The 16,183-nt window shown below is 42.4% G+C and overlaps 2 protein-coding genes across 7 annotated transcripts in view; one reads left to right on the top strand and one right to left on the bottom strand.

Annotated features, from left to right (window-relative positions):
* WDR19 (WD repeat domain 19) overlaps positions 1-12,762 on the top strand; it is a 62,569-nt gene extending 49,807 nt beyond the window's left edge. For 2 of the 3 annotated variants that reach the window (XM_081118773.1, XM_081118772.1), the window contains exons 31-37: positions 984-1,108; positions 3,623-3,704; positions 5,356-5,506; positions 7,155-7,278; positions 7,809-7,885; positions 8,203-8,327; positions 12,430-12,753. In XM_081118773.1, coding sequence (XP_080974899.1) covers positions 984-1,108; positions 3,623-3,704; positions 5,356-5,506; positions 7,155-7,278; positions 7,809-7,885; positions 8,203-8,314 — 671 coding nt within the window. In that variant the 3' untranslated portion in view covers positions 8,315-8,327; positions 12,430-12,753. Of the gene's footprint in view, positions 1-983; positions 1,109-3,622; positions 3,705-5,355; positions 5,507-7,154; positions 7,279-7,808; positions 7,886-8,202; positions 8,328-12,429 lie in introns of all 3 variants that reach the window. The other variant, XM_081118774.1, reaches the window with a different exon arrangement.
* A 2,074-nt stretch (positions 12,763-14,836) lies between these two features.
* RFC1 (replication factor C subunit 1) overlaps positions 14,837-16,183 on the bottom strand; it is a 59,715-nt gene continuing 58,368 nt past the window's right edge. For all 4 annotated transcript variants that reach the window (XM_081118797.1, XM_081118796.1, XM_081118799.1 and 1 more), the window contains exon 25: positions 14,837-15,458. In XM_081118797.1, coding sequence (XP_080974923.1) covers positions 15,381-15,458 — 78 coding nt within the window. In that variant the 3' untranslated portion in view covers positions 14,837-15,380. The remainder of the gene's footprint in view (positions 15,459-16,183) is intronic.

The raw sequence follows: 16,183 nt of genomic DNA on the forward strand, positions 1-16,183 counted from the left end.
AGTCTGATAATCTTTACTAATGTTTGTGAGCTGCTTCTTTTAGAGTTCATAAATGTGGACACAGTGTTGGAAAGTCTGGAATTAAATAAGTGATAAATCAGCTTATGTTTAACACCTACTTCTGTCAGACACATTGCTAGGAGCTCCGGATTCAAAGAAATGTACCACAGTCCCACCCTCAAGGATTCATGATTTCATAGGACAGAAAGTTGTTACACAGAGCGATGGTGCCAGAATAGAAAGAAACCTTGAAAGGTTGGGGGTGGGGAAAGTTTGAGGATGGAGATGAAAGAAAGCAACAAAAACTTCAGCTGAATTTTGAAAGACCGAGATGGCAGGAGATGAGGGGAAAGGGGTGTGTGGGGAGAGTAACCACGTGCAAACACACATGCTGAAGGAGTGAGGGGCACTGCAGCATTGACCGGGACTGCACGGGAGGGGAGGGCAGAGACAAGGTCAGAAAGGCAGGCAGAGGCCAGTCCTGAAGGGCTTCAGTCCCCTGCTGAGGAATTTGCATTTGATCCCTAAGGCCTGGGGGAGGGCTTTATGTAGGGGTGTGACCTTGAGGTTTTGGGGCATGGGGTGAGGCTTGAGACTTTTACAAGAACGCTGACATCGGAATGGAGGCAGATGGCACTCAGAGAGATGACAGGAAGCATTGCCAGGGGCCCAAGAAGAAAGGCTGAATTTGGGAGACTTAGAAGGTACACTCAGAACTTGATGCCCCACTGGACTTTGGGGCCAGGTGGGTGCCCTGAGGAAAAGTGAGACATCTGTGATGACGCCACCATTTTCTTCCTGAGGGACTGGCTGGATGTTAGTATCATCAGTTACAATAGGAAAAACTACTAAGTTACTTTATATAAGAAATTATTGGGATATCGCTAACAACACAATTAAGCCATTTGTAAAATGAAGGCCCATAGGAAGTCCTCAGAATTCATCCTTTGCAATAATGTCATTTTACCACCTTTTTTTTCAAGGAAACTATCGGAATGCACATGATGTTCTCTTCAGTATGTACGCAGAACTTAAATCCCAGAAAATCAAAATCCCCTCAGAGATGGCCACCAACCTCATGATTCTGCACAGTTATATACTAGTCAAGGTGAGGCTCTTTGAGTGACTTGGGATATAACCTGCCAGGTGCATTTATCACCTACAGGGATTTCCTCTGGGCACCTCTTCATTGGATTAATTTCCTCAATCTCTATATTTTAAGTGAAAAAGGCAAGATACAGAATAATTATACAGTATCCTGCCTTTTGTGTACAAAAATGCAAAAAATAAGAATGAAATTAGAAATAAATTTAAAAACAAACAAAACTAACAAAAGTAGTTTCCTAAAGGAAGCAAGGCAAGGTGCAGAGGAGGTGGGCCAACAAACCCCAATCAAGGTGGAGGGGATAAGAGGGAGAGCAGGTTTCTCTGTGTATATCTTCTTATGTCATTTTGATTTTGAAGCATATAAATATGTTATGTGGTCAAAAAAAAAAAAAAAAAAAAGATTTACTGAAAACATTTTTTGTTTAACCAGAGCTTGCTAGTTTATTAATTCTAAGCTAATGGATTTTATACAATTCCACCAATTTTTTTGTAAAAAAAAAATTTATTAAGGTATAATTGACGTAACATTATATTGTTTCGGGTGTACGCCATAATGATTCATTATTTGCACACATTGTGAAATGATCACCACAGTAGGTCTAGTTACCATCCATCACCATACAAAGTTAACTTTTAGGATTTACTTTCTTGGCAACTTTCAAGTATGCTTTACATTATTACCTATAGTCATCATGCTATACAGACTCCAACTTACCTATTTTTCCAAATTTTCACTTATGTCAAAGTACATCTTCCCATATTAATGCTAAATTGGTTTTCAGGCCAGTACATATGAGCTTATTTAACTTTGAAGGGCCCCAGCATAGAGTAGTCATATAACAAATGATTTGGATCCTAATTATCATCTCTTAGAGCACCATCAGTAGACCTTCCTGCAGTGCTGAAGTGTTCCGGCTCCGTGCTGCCCAGTGTTGCGGCCACTAGCCTTGCTACGGAGCACTTGGACCACAGCTAGTGTAACTGATAAATTTTTTTACTTTATATAATTTTAGTATTTAAATTGAAATAGCCACATGTGGCTAATATTAGACATCAAAGATCTATAACACCGATTATAAGGGGAAAATCTGAATTCCAACTGGCAACCCCCAGGAGTACATTTCCCTTCAGAGCAATAGGAGGACCCGTCTGTCATACAGAAAAGAGTAGAAAGGGGAGGGAGGTCTTTGTCAGCTCCAGATAGGCGTGGTGGTGCCAATATCCTAGGGGCACAGAATCCAGCGAAATGGGAGTCTTTAGAGGTCGAGGGGGAAGGGTAGAAACAAGTTAGTAGAAGATAAGAAGCACAAAAACAGGGATTCCTATAGGAACCCTCCAAGACCAGGGCTCTACCACAACCATGGGGATGGTTCTCAAGTCTTTTTCTTTTCCTCTGGCCCCAAGAGCTGGCCTGTCACTTCCATCAGGCCAGTCACCTTCCCAGTAAAGGGCACCCTTGTGATTTTTCCCTCTGCTTTAATCTCTATGCAAGCACCAAACACTTTCACGGTTAGCTAGGATTTTTAACTGCTTGTGGTATTAAAAGCGAAACTAACAGACCCTATTAAGAAAGAACAAATTGATGCAAAAATGTCACTGGCACCTTTGACCCAAGGGACTGAAGAGTCGTCCACATTTCAGGGAAAATCGAGACTCAGCTTTGGCAGATGCTTCCTCCCAGAGTGGGGTCAGGGAGTTTGGCTGAAGGACAGCCTGGGACCTTTGGGTGTGGACAGCTGAACTCGTCAGTCGGAGGCCCACAGAGTTAGCGGGGGGAGGGCAGCCAGGGTTCCCTTCCCTGCTTTAGATCCAGTGAATGTTTATAATGACATTGCAATGCTCAGTAAATTATACACCGTTCGCTCATACTGATGCCCGAGTCACTCTATACTCACCCTGCACAACTGACCAAACATCATCAGTTCTGCCTTCCAGTCTGTCCACTGCTCTCCATCTCCATCCCCACTGCCATCTTTGTGGGTAACCTCTCATCCGATGACTGCAGTGACGTCAGGGCCTGGCCCTGTCAATTCTCCAGCTTCATCTCATCCTAAGTGTACCCGTGTACCTTGCATCACAGACCCTGCTTGTACTTACCTTAGTCTCGGGCCCCTCCGGCCATCGTTGCCTTTTGCCTTACAACGGGCAGTGCCCTCCTCCTTTGACAGCTCATCCTCTCTCTTTCTGCATCACTAACATAGCTTCCAGGCTTCACAACAACATGAGAAAGCTGGTATTATCAGTCCCTGAATACTGGCCATAAGAGACAATCGGGTTTGAACTCATGTCAAGTGGCCTAGCACAAAGTGTAAAGTAGGGGTGAGGCTGGTGAGACCGTGGTGCCGGCAGCCACTGCTGGAAAGAGCAGAAGTCCCAGTGGCATCAGCCAAGTCTGCAAGGATCTCATGGCCCTATTCAGGGTCACAATCAAGCAGCTGTTTATTTGGAGGAATAAAGCAGGGATTAGGGCTAATCAACATCTCTAAGAGGAGTACAATTATGTCATTTATTTCAGATTCATGTTAAAAATGGAGATCATATGAAAGGGGCACGTTTGCTTATTCGGGTCGCCAACAACATTAGCAAATTTCCATCACGTAAGTACTGAGAAGAACCCGTTTTCCACATTCCTGCATTAGTGTAGAGCTGTACAACCTCTACTCACTACCTGCCAGCCACTGCTCTCTACACATAGTAACCCATTAATCCTCACGACCACCCCACGAAGCAATGTAACAGGTTGATAATTCACTAAGACTCACACAGCTCAGCATACAGTAGTGCCAAAGGCTGAGATTTATCACAGTGAAAGATACAAAGGAAACTGGCAAAGGGAAAAGGTGCATGGCTGCAGTTGGCGAACAGGTGCCAGCTTCCAGGAGCCCCTCCAGGTGGAGTCCCACAGGCCACTTAACTCCTCCGGGAGTGAGCTGTGTGACAGGTGTCTACCAGCAGTGCTCATGACGCAGTCCCCGGGGCTGTACTGGGGCTGGTCACACAGGTGACCCTGCTTAGCACGTACCAAATTCCCAGACTCCCAGAATGTGGGTGTTGAGCATAAATACACCGTTTGCACTACGAACTCAGGCACAGTGAGCCATGCTTACCAGTTATGGAAACGGCAGGAACTCCTCCAAAATCCAAGTTCCCAGAGGCCAGCCAGGGACCAGCTTTTCAAGCAGGTCTTTCCCAGAACAGCAATCTCAAGACTGCACACAAGGGTGCTGTTTTATTTTCCCCATTTTGCAGATAAGCAAGCCGGGGCAACAGAAGTGAAGTAACACGTGCCCCAAATCACTGTCAGTCAAATGAGTCTGTAGGCCTTCACCTCTGAGGAAAGGCCCATTCTAAAAACGTGTCATTACAATGCTCTTCAGCAAAGAGATCCTGCCACATTCTATGACAAGGGTCACCTAACTTTCTGTATAGGGTCAGATGTCAAATGTTTGGGGCTTTGTGGGTCATATGATGTGTCACAACTATCCAACTCTGCTGTTTTGGCTTCAAACATATGTAAACAAATGAGTATGTGTTCCAACAGAACTTTATTTTGGGGGGACACTGAAATTTGAACCTCATATTTTTCATAAAATGTTTTACACAAAATGTTTTGATTTTCACAAAATATTTTTTTTCAACCACTTAAAAATGGGAAAGCCATTCTTAGCTCATGGGCAATACAAAAATAGAGGGCCACATTTGGCCCACAGGTCATAATTCACCAACACCTGTTCTCTAAATGTATCCTTTTTTGTTTCATGAAAAAGACTTAAACATAGTTGTGTAGCACGCTGGCAAAGGGTGCAGTAGGACAGGCACTTGCAACTGCTGGCAGGATGGATACTGGTATGGCCTTTCTAGAAAGCAGTTTGGCAATTAGTGCTAAGAGTATTTTTTAAAAGGTCATGTTCTTTGAGCCAGTAATTCAGCACATGGGTGTCTATCCTGAAGAAACAAATACATGCAGAGAGGTTAGTATATAAAATGATTGACCTCTCTTACATCTATCAGCAGTCCTGTCAAATGCAAAAGTGTATGTCAGAGGTGTGGAAAGATACGCAGGGGAGTGCAGGCCCTGGCATTACAAGGCAAAACATGGCAAAGTCAGGGGAAAGACATTCTGATGAGCCTTAAATGCTCCTCATTAAACAGAAAAGCAAATTTAGAGAGGTGACCCTGTCTTCCTCCCGCAGGGACGGAGGCAGGCCAGTAGAGGCACTGTGCTTTCTTCTCCCGTTTGTATTGCAGATATTGTGCCCATCCTGACATCTACTGTCATTGAGTGTCACCGAGCAGGCCTAAAGAACTCGGCTTTCAGCTTCGCAGCTATGTTGATGAGACCTGAATACCGCAACAAAATAGATGCCAAGTACAAGAAGAAGATTGAGGCCATGGTCAGGTACGCAGTAACAGCTGTTTCCGCTGTCTAATCACGTCACAAACATTTTTCAGGATGTAGCTGCTCATGTGCAGGCTCAGTAGAAAGTGGATGGGGTGGCAGTTAGGACTGTGTGCAGCTACCAGCAGCAGAAAACCCAACATGGCTTGAATAAGTCAGGATTTATTTGACTCACAGACAAGGTGGTGTAGTCCAGGGCTGGTGCCGTTGGGTCCGATGCCACTGACAGAGCGCTGTCTCCCAGCTCTGCCATCCGGAGCACAGAACACATCCTTGTGGTTGCATAGTCTGGCTGTCCGCCACAACTGAACATCACATTCCCACTCAAGGCAGGAAAAAAGGGAAATTACAAGATGGAAAGGCTTTGCCTTTTAGAAAGGACCCACCCCCCAGGAACCATTTACATCTCACTGGCCAGCACTGCCACTGGGCTGCCTCTAGTTGCAAAGCGTACTGCTGAGTGAAAACGAAGTCTGGCTGGCAATGAAGACTGGCTGTTACGGAGACAGCAAACAGTGTCTGCCACAGAGGGACAAACAGTGAGTATTTCTCGGTGTAAGAAACTTGATCATTACACAGTCTATTGCCAGAGAGAGTTCATTTCCACACCCTGTGTAGGTCCCAAGGCACAGAAGGCATGTCCTCACTTCACAAAGCAGTGAGTGGCCTGGTTTCCCAAAGGAAAACTAGGAAAAAGCACTAACGTTTAAAGAAGGAAAAATTAATTGCAATCGTACAGTGATTCCATACTACCACTTGTTGAAAGTAGTGATGACATTTGGGGTTCCTGTTAGATCCCTTATGACCAGGGACCCAAGTGTACCTCAGCCAAGGGAGACGGCTGCACCAGAAACGGCAAATGGAAGTAACCCCACTTTGTTGTTGGGCTTGGGGCTGACCCTCATGGCAGAGAACTCTAAGCTGCACAGGGCTACACGAACCCTCCCCTTTAAAAGGCTAATAAGCACTAAGTGTCTTCAGACCAAATCAGACTGATCCAACATACCTGCCGGCACGGAGCAAGGTGGGAGATCACGCTAGAGCACATCTACCCCAACAGCCTGGCACCCTCTGTCCTAGGCGCTAGCTTGGAGGAGATGCTCATTATTCCTCCCTCACACAAGAGGGCTCTGTAGCTAGGAGGTCTAATACGGTGCCTGGTAGTCACATGTCACTATTTAAATTCAAATTTAATTTAAAATTTAGTTCCTCACACTACCCATATTTCAAGAGCTCAGATGTGTCATGTGGCTCACAGCTTGGCAACCATGTTGGACACCACAGAAGTAGAACATTGCCATTGTCACAGTTCCATTGGACAGAAGGGAGAGACAGAGGAGACAGCAAGCTCACCACCCCCGTGACACAGGAAGAGAGGACAGCAAGACCCACCCATGCTCGCTGCCATTTAATGTTCCCTGATCTCCAACTCCCCCACATGGCCCATGTAATGCTATAGCCCAACCACTCCCAATTCCTCTCCTCCTCCCTGGGCTGGAGAGTGGGCCAATGGCGAGCTTCTCTAGTCTCAGAGTTTATGAAGTAGGTGTGTTTCACGTTTCTAGTTTTCCAAATACGCCTTTTCTCTGCTATCCATGTTACATGGAAAATGAAATGTTTTTAAATGACATGTGACTCTTCCTCACAGGAGACCCGATACATCCGAGACAGAAGAGGCCACAACCCCGTGTCCATTCTGTAAATTTCTCCTCCCGGAATGGGAACTCCTCTGTCCTGGGTGTAAAAACAATATCCCATACTGCATTGCAACAGTAAGCTGCTTTCTAATAATTTCCCTTTCTTTGTATATCTATTTTATAACCCATTTGAATATGTGATGTGTGTCAGGATTTTTTTCACTTCTGAAATTTCAACCCCTCAAATTTCTTGCAACTTTTAGCATATAATTTTATGGTCAATGAAGCTGAAAGTTAATAGTTTAAGTGAATATCTAGAAGGCACTGTGGGGCAGTGTAGCAGCGCTAGGGGATCAGAGGTCCTGAGCTTAACTCCTTTTTCTGCCACTTACTGGCTATGTAACCTGCTGCAATTTGCTTTGCCTTGCAATTTAGATAATGACTTCTCAGAATTGAAGACTATTCTTTTTTACATGAATCTGACAAAGTCTGGCTTTAGTCCTTTGGATGCTATCTCTTTCTAGTCAATTACCACCTATGTGTACTATTAATAATTTCCTAATTTAGAGGGCTAGCTTTTAACTGCAATCCAATTATTATAATTGAATTACAGTGGGAATTTCAAAATTAAAGGTGAATGTTACTCTTAAATGTATTGTTTCCAGGGTCGACATATGCTGAAAGACGATTGGACAGTGTGTCCACATTGCAACTTCCCTGCGCTGTACTCAGAACTTAAGATGTAAGTGTGACTCGTTTCACTAGGTCACGGGTTTATCCAGAATAGGCCTGTCATCCAGTCACTCTGGATCTGAAATCGCATTTCTTCGTGTTCCTAAAGATGCAAATTGTCTTCTTAGAAGAACTTTTGAAACATTATCCTTAAAGGGGATCTTGCCTGAGACTGAATATTCCTAAATTTTTTTTAATATTCCTAATTCTTAAATTACATGATGAACATGTACTAAGAGATGTAGATAGGAATAGTTGTTTTTCACATTAGAAGGAAAACCCAAAGGAAAAGAAATATATTTATTCTGCCTTTCCGTCCCCAAACAGCATGTTAAACACTGAAAGCACATGTCCTATGTGTTCAGAAAGGTTAAATGTTGCTCAGCTGAAGAAATTCTCAGACTGCATCCAGTACCTGCGAACAGAGGTGGAGCAGTGAGTGGATCATGCAGGTAAGTGCCAGACATCCACTCGCCTTCCCAGGACACCCAAGTCCACAGTGCACAGCTTTACAGTTTGTATTTGCATTGGCTCCTTTTTGTGACTCATGTCATTTGTCAGATTTGAGCAATACAACAAAACCTTTGATTACTTTTCTTAATACTAAAGTGCAGGCTCTACAGTGTCCACAATGACAAAGATTGTTTGGCTAAGCAGCATCGTGGATTCCAGCTGGACCATGTTGTATCACTAAATATTTGGTAAAATTCACCAGTGAAGCCATCTGGTCCTGGACTTTGTTTGTCGGGAGGTTTTGATTACTCATTCAATCTCTTTACTACTAACTGATCTATTCAGATTTTTTATTTCTTCATGATTCAGGCTTGGTAGGTTGTATGTTTCTAAGAATTCATTTCTTCCAGGTTGTCCAGTTTGTTGTAATAGTTCACAGTAATCTCATGGTCTTTTGCATTTCTGTGGTATCAGTTGTAATATCTCTTTTTTCACTTCTCATTTTGAGCCCTCTTTTTCTTGGTGAGTCTGGCCAAAGGTTTGTCTATTTTGTTTTGAAAAAAAGCAGCTCTTGGTTTCATTGATTTTTTTTTTTAGTCTCTCTCATTTATTTCTGCTCTGATCATTATTTCCTTCCACTACCTTTGGACTTAGCTTTTTTCTAGTTCCTTGAGGGGTAAAGTTGGGTTGTTGGAGATCTTGTTTCTAAATGTAGGCTTTTCTCCCTTTAGAACTGCTTTTGCTGCGTACCCTAAGTTTTGGTATATTGTAGTTCCATTTTCATTTGTCTCAAGGTATTTTTGCTAATTGTTTTCTGGCTGTTTTGTAATTCCTTTGTACCTTTCTTCTCTTGCTCTCTCCTTTTGTGATCTGATTTTCTGTAGTGGCAGCCTTAAATACCTTTCTCTTTCTCTTTTGTGTCATCTACTGTAGGTTTTTGCTTTGTAGATACCATAAGGCTTACATGAAACATCGTATAAGTCTATTTTAAGTTAGTAAGAACTTAAGTTCAAATGCATTCTAAAGCTCTACATTTTTACACTCTCCACCCACACACATTGTTTTTTTGGTTGTCACAATTTGCATCTTTTCTTTTTTCCCCCATCATTTATCTTCCCTACACCCTCTCCCACCTCCACCCCCACCCCCTGCAATCACCACAGTGTTGTCCGTGTACATGAGTTATTTCTCTTTTACAATTTGTATCTTTTCATCTTGTGGTGTATCTTTTAATAAATTATTGCAGTTATAGTTATTTTTACTACTTTCATCTTTTAACCTTCATAGGTTTATGTGATTAACCCACCACCATTACAACAGGTTATTATGAATTTATGTATTTACCTTTACCACTGAGATTTACTCATGTTTTCCTGTTATTAATTAGTGCCCTTTCGTTTCAACTTAAAGAAGTCCTCTTAACATTTCTTGTAAGGCTGGTCTAGTGGTGGTGAACTCCTTTAGCTTTTCCTTGTATGGAAGACTCTCTTCCCCTTCAATTCCAAAGGACAGCTTTTCCAGGTATTCTTTGTTGACAGTTTTCTTTTTCTTTTGGCACTTTGAATATATCATGCTACTCTTCTGGCCTGCAAAGTTTCTGCTGAAAAGTCAGCTAGTAAGTCTTGTGTGTAATCTCTTATATTTAACAAGTTGGGTTTTTTGCTGCTTTTAAGACTCTTTCCTTGTCTTTAACATTTGGCAGTTTGTCTTGGTGTAGGCCTCTTCCTGGATCTGGATTGTCTGTTCCCTTCCCCAGGTTAGGCAAGTTTTCAGCCCCTTTCTCTTCATTCTCCTTTAGGACCTCTATAATGCAAATATTCGTCTGTTTGGTGTTATCCCCAAAGCCCTTTAAGCTATAATCATTCTTTTGCTGCTCTGATTGGATGAGTTCCACTGCCCTTAGTTTTCTAATCATTTCTCCTGCATCTTCAAATCTGCTATTGAACCCCTCTATTGTATTTTTCAGTTCAGTTATTGTATTATTTAGCTCTGATTTGTTTGGTACTTTCTTATATTTTCTGTCTCTTTGTTGAAGTTCTCACTTTGCTCATGTACTGTTCTCTTGACCTTGGTTAGCATCTTATTACCATTAATTTGAACTTTTTTCCAGGTAAACCACTTAACATATCCCTGTATTTTTAATTTTCCTTCACTCTGTATTGCTGTCTGTGCATTAGATAAAAAAGCCACCTTTCCCAGTCTCAGAGTGCTCTGGTGTAGGCAGTGAACCTTATTCAGCCCTAGCTCCCGGTTCTCTCAGACCTTTGTGATTATCCAAGTAGCTTTCTTTGTTCTTGTGGCTCCCAGTAGTTGAGGGTATGCCAAGACTCAGCACCTAGATTCAGGCTGAGTGAAAGCTGGGTCCTCAGGCCACAGCTATTATAAGCACATAGGCCTCCTTCTGGAAAGATTAGGCATTTCTGTCTGCTGCCTGTGTGGAACCCTAGGGGGATGGCAGGTCAAGAACACTTTCTCTAACAGTCCAGGGGGCCCTGTGAAAGTAAGCCCTGCAGTTAAAGGGTGTCCCCTGGAAAGCAGCAGCAAAAACCAGGGCACCAAATTTGTACACAAGCTCCTTTCTGGGAGATACCGGAGACCGTGCTCAGGGCAGAGGGAGATTATGAAGATAGGACCTGCCAGCCTCCAGTCTCGGGAGTATTGCAGTTGGCCCTAGATGTATGTTAAATTACAAGCCTGCTTCTTAGGCTGCACTTTTAAGATAAGCAAATAGGCTGCATTTCAGTCTGCTGCCTCTGTGGTGGCCCTAGGGTTGTAGCCACAGTGGGTTCATGCAGTCCCATGTAGGACTATTTCTTCGTTGTAGGTCTCGTGGATGTCGTCCTCTCTCTTAGGTGGAAGTCTTAAAACTCAGGGTTTCAGCTGTGGGGTCCAAACCCTTCATTCCTCGAGGCGAAGCTGGGAATTGTGGGACTATTTGCCAGGTGTAGGGTTTAAGGCCAGATTCTGTCTCAGCCTCTCCTGCCCATTTCAATGTGGGCTTTTCTCATTCACCTGATGTGTAGGTGTCACTTGGCTAGATCCTGGATTTCTCTCAGAGGGAATTGTTCCATATATCGCTGTGGGTTTGCTGTGTCTGTGGAAGAAAGTAGTTCAGAAGCCTTCTAGCTGCCATCTGGAACCACAATCTATATAATTTTTGTGGGTCAAAAGTGGAAGCATGGTTTAGCTGAGTCTTCTGTTCAGGGTCTTACAAGGCTGCAGTTCGTTGGAGCTGCACTCTCACCTGAGACTCTGTCTTCATCCAACCCATTTGTTGGTAGAATTCTATTCTTTATGGTCAGAGGACTTGAGGCCTAAGCTCCCAGAGGCAGCCCTCAGTTTCTGATAAATGGTGCTCCCTACAACGTGGAACTGTGCTTATTCAAGTTCCACATAAGAGTCTCTTCCAAGCCTGTGAAGTTTACATGCAGATTTGGGGGCAGACTCCTTCACATTCAGTAGTTCTGCCACCCCAAACTGCTCTCTGACTCTCGAGCTCATAAGACTATGACGTCACTGTTTTAAGTTTAGCGATTCCATGGAGAATGGATTTGGCCTCAGGACACCTACATACTCTTGGTGCCTCCAGTTACTTATAAACTAAGGACAAAATATATTACCTGTAGGAGGATTAATTTGTAACTCTGCCACTTCCAAAAGTAGAACCTTGCTTGTGTTTTTAATAATCCTACATAGACTCTGGAGGCTGCACTTCATGAAAGTTGAGTTGTAGACCGTGGTATAAGAGCTGCTTGCAGATATGCTCAGTGCACAATTATGCACAACTTTCTGCAGAAGTCACTGTGAATATTTATTATACAGTGAGTATCGGTTGAAGCTATTGTCTATTCATGGACTCCTTTTAGACAAGGAAGCCTTCAGCTTTGCCCACACAGCTTTCGTCAGTTGTAAGGCCAAGACTGAAACACAATGCTGGTCAGACTGAAGACATCCAGCTGGGGAATATAATTATCCTGCTCCACATTCCATAAAGGAGCAAAGTCTCTTCACTGTACTTGGCTTTATCACTAAAAGCAACCTGTTACTTGAGACCCTTCTAAAGGCATGTGGGGTGTTTTGGGGGTTTTTTGTGTTTTCTAGATATGTTCCTGAGAAGATAGCACTTTTCCATAGGAGGCTGTGTTTGTACCCCTGGTGAATCAGACATGGTCCTTCCTGGACACAGAAGAAAAAAACAAAGGTGTCGTTTCCAGGTCGCCCCTTTCCACTTCTGTAGAGTGACAACGCTAATGTGTAACACTGCTGTTTATTACACTTTGTATATTTCCTCTTCAAAGTCTTACATATTATATGCTCTGCACTGTTAATAGTAACCTCTGACATAACTGTAAATATTCACTCTTTTGATAACTTTTATATTTTGAAGTATGTCCTTTAAAATAAAATTGTTAACTAGGTATTTGTATGTTTCTCTGGATACTTGTCTGTTTCTCTGGATTTGGAGACAGGAAGGAAGGCAGCTTTGAAGCACATTGCACAGTACAGATATTAGTACTGTAAAGTTTGAAATAAGAAGTTTACACAAATCAAGACTATTCAGTGGAATCAGTCCTTAAAAACACCCAAAATTGCTAAAATCAAATATTTAAAAGAATGAAACTATAAGCTTTATAACTGTATACAATCCTGAGTCATTACACTATATACTATGGAATTCCTGTCACAAAATTAAATCATTTGATTTCCCCTGAAGACAGACATTATTCAGAATCTTCCCCAAGATGGTTAGAGCGTTCCTTCCCCATCACACACACCGCATGCAACACACTTTTTCCCTCATGCTTCCTTGCCCTCCAAGGCCAGTGTAACCAAAGTCTAAGCAGCTAACAAATGAGTAATATGGCCTAAGTTTGAATGTATCAGACAATATGACTTTACAATATGACTACCAGCATCCTTAGAACGGCACAGGTACCTGCAAGCCTAGGGGACAATCCAAGTGCTGATACTGTCTCATAGCATCCAAGTATCCACATGCAAGATGCCTCCAGCTTTATGATCTCTTCTTCCTGCCCAAAGGCAGCTAGAGAATAGGCCAGAGGCCTTGGCCCTCTAAGTGATACAACACAAGTCATTATCAATAAACCCACCCATAGTCCGGTTTTCCTGTTATCACTGTAGGGATGTTATAAGGATATAGGAATAAGAGCCATCGGCACTTGGGATCTGTGAGGGAAAGTACGTTATAGGCTTTACACATTCATCTGTGTACATAACTGTCCCAGCACTTACTTAGGAAGATACTCCTCCTAGTACATACATACAATGCACTCCTTGTTCGTGAACTGCCAAAATTTAACATGACGGAGGATACAGTTCACTGTAGATTACAAAATGGCCAACATCCACTGCATCCCCCAAAACGCAAGTGCACAGCTTTATGCTGAAAACATTATGTGGCACCTAGTGGCTCCAATAAAGATACAATCCCAATACAGACCCCTTAGATTCACATCCAAACTGCTTTGGAACTGCCACCTCCTACCGAGCAGTAACCTCAGCCACACACCTCCCAGTCATGAGGGCTTCAACAAGGAACCAAACAGGCCAGACCCACCTTGTCATCCTCACATTTTAAAGAGCATATTTACAACCTCTTAATTCTAAAAGAAAGGTTACTTATCCACAAGTTATGCCAATCGTGTGCAGAGCATTTATAATTAAAATCATAATGAACAAGTAAAGGACCCTATTCATTGTTCTGACTGCAAGGATGTCATAGTCCCTTTCCTGGGGAGCACAGAGCAAGTAGGCACACAGGACTTGCATATTCAAAAGCAGCAGAACAAATGCCTAAGAAACTCATGCTCACTCCCACTGGGTAGGTGAGGCAGTCATCAATCAAGGAAATCTTCACTGAAGCAGAAGATTCGAGCCAGGATTTGGGGGGGGGGGGGGGCAAGGCTCAATAGGAAAGGCTGGAGGCAACATTTTGTTCCTATAATGAACAATCTACATGAAAGACATTTTCCACACGGTAAATACACTTTCAATATATGTCTCACCTTCCAAACAAGACTCTCAATTCCCTAGAGGAAGGAATCAGTATCTTGATATTACATTCCTTTCAGCACATACCATTTACTGACAATATTAAAAAACAGCTTAGACCCCTAAATTCCAGGCTAGTTCCACATACCTCAGGGCCACTCAACTACTAGTTACAATGGAAAGTTCCAGCAGGGTTTGTGGAATCCGGCACAAGACAGGCCCCACTGCTTTTTTGGGTTGAGACTCTGGAAGTGTAAGAATGACTAGCAACCCCTCTGCAGGCCCCCACACCTTCTAGTAATAGCAAAGAGGCCTCATCAGGAAACTCTGTTCACAGCAGAGGTATGGAAATTAAGAGTTCTAACTCTTCAACTGCCAAAGTTGTTTCACACAACCGGTTAGAAGTAAAATTAAAACTTATTTTCATCCAATCATTTGCAAATTAATAAGGAAAGTCATATACCAACATAATATTTTACTGTACAGGATGACAATCTTAAGAATTTGTACGTGTAGCATATGGAACATCTTTATTCCTAATTTATATTTTGCAAGATAGTTGACAATGTACAAAGAATACCCAGGTCTAGGTGGTGATTGTTTTGTATTATGATTTATTTACAAAATTTCACCACATAATAGTAACTATCTTTAAAAAAAAAAAAATCGGCATTGGTCCTATAAAGGCCATTAGGATAAACTGTTAAGCTTATAAAAGCTGTCTTAGTACCACTGTTCTCAGGCATATTACTGTTAAATAAAACCTAATTCCAAAGCCCACGTGTAGTTTCTAATTCTGATTATAGTCACTTTGAAGCACAATCGAATTAGATTGACAGGGGACACAGGACCCAAGCAGTCCTATCAACCTCTATGAGAGGTGTACATCAGCCTACCAGTTACATCCTTCTAGCTGTACCACCATTTATTTACAGTGGGATCGCTTGGTCACCCTATTATGGTTCCTTTGGAGAAGACAAGGCATCCTCTAGACCAGCGAGACTGGTCACCCGGTGAGTAAGACGCGACTATCAGCAGTCTCATTTCCTTGAACTTTTTCCTTTTCTGGACTCCTTATCTTTTTCTGATTTTGAAGACTTTGAAGATTTTGTCTTTTTCTGTTGGGAGTGAAATATGCACAAAATAGTTAATAGCTGTGTTTGAGAGTAAATGAAGTAAGTTCATCTCTACAATAAATCTTTACCTGCAATTTAATTAATAAAGAAGAAATGTTGCAAATATCTGTATCTTTACTGTTACCCCTGATGAGCTTACTTTCAAAAAACAACTGGGCTAGTTGTAGCCTTTAAAAGATAGCCATAAAACTGAAAAGTTATTTAGATTCTGGAACTGACATATGTTCGCTATGTATGCAGTTTCTTGGATTTATTTTTTTTTAATGTTTTTATTGATTTTGAGACAGACATTGATGTGAGAGAAACATCAATCAGCTGCCTCCCATTCGCACCCTGACCAGGGATCAAACCTGAAACCTGAGTATGTGCCCTGACCAGACTCAAACTGGCAACCTTTCGTGTATGGAAAGACGCTCGACCAACTGAGCCACACCAACCAGGGCTGCAACTTCTTGGATTTAGAACATAGATATATTTAGGAAAGACCAAATAAGCAAGATATAATTTACAAACAGGGTAAAAACACTTTCAGTTTCAGATTAGAGTCTAAACCCACTCAGTTTGAGGAGAGGGAGACAATCTCATGTCTACACAAGGCTAGACAGGGAGAGCTACATGGGTGAAGGCCACTATTCCCACCCCTGAATATACAAAACAAAAGTGAGGACAGAATGCTATGCTTATAACAGAGGATACAGACTACATTC

This window comes from Miniopterus schreibersii (assembly GCF_964146895.1).
Source record: "Miniopterus schreibersii genome assembly, chromosome: 1".
Taxonomy (NCBI): Eukaryota; Metazoa; Chordata; class Mammalia; order Chiroptera; family Miniopteridae; genus Miniopterus; species Miniopterus schreibersii.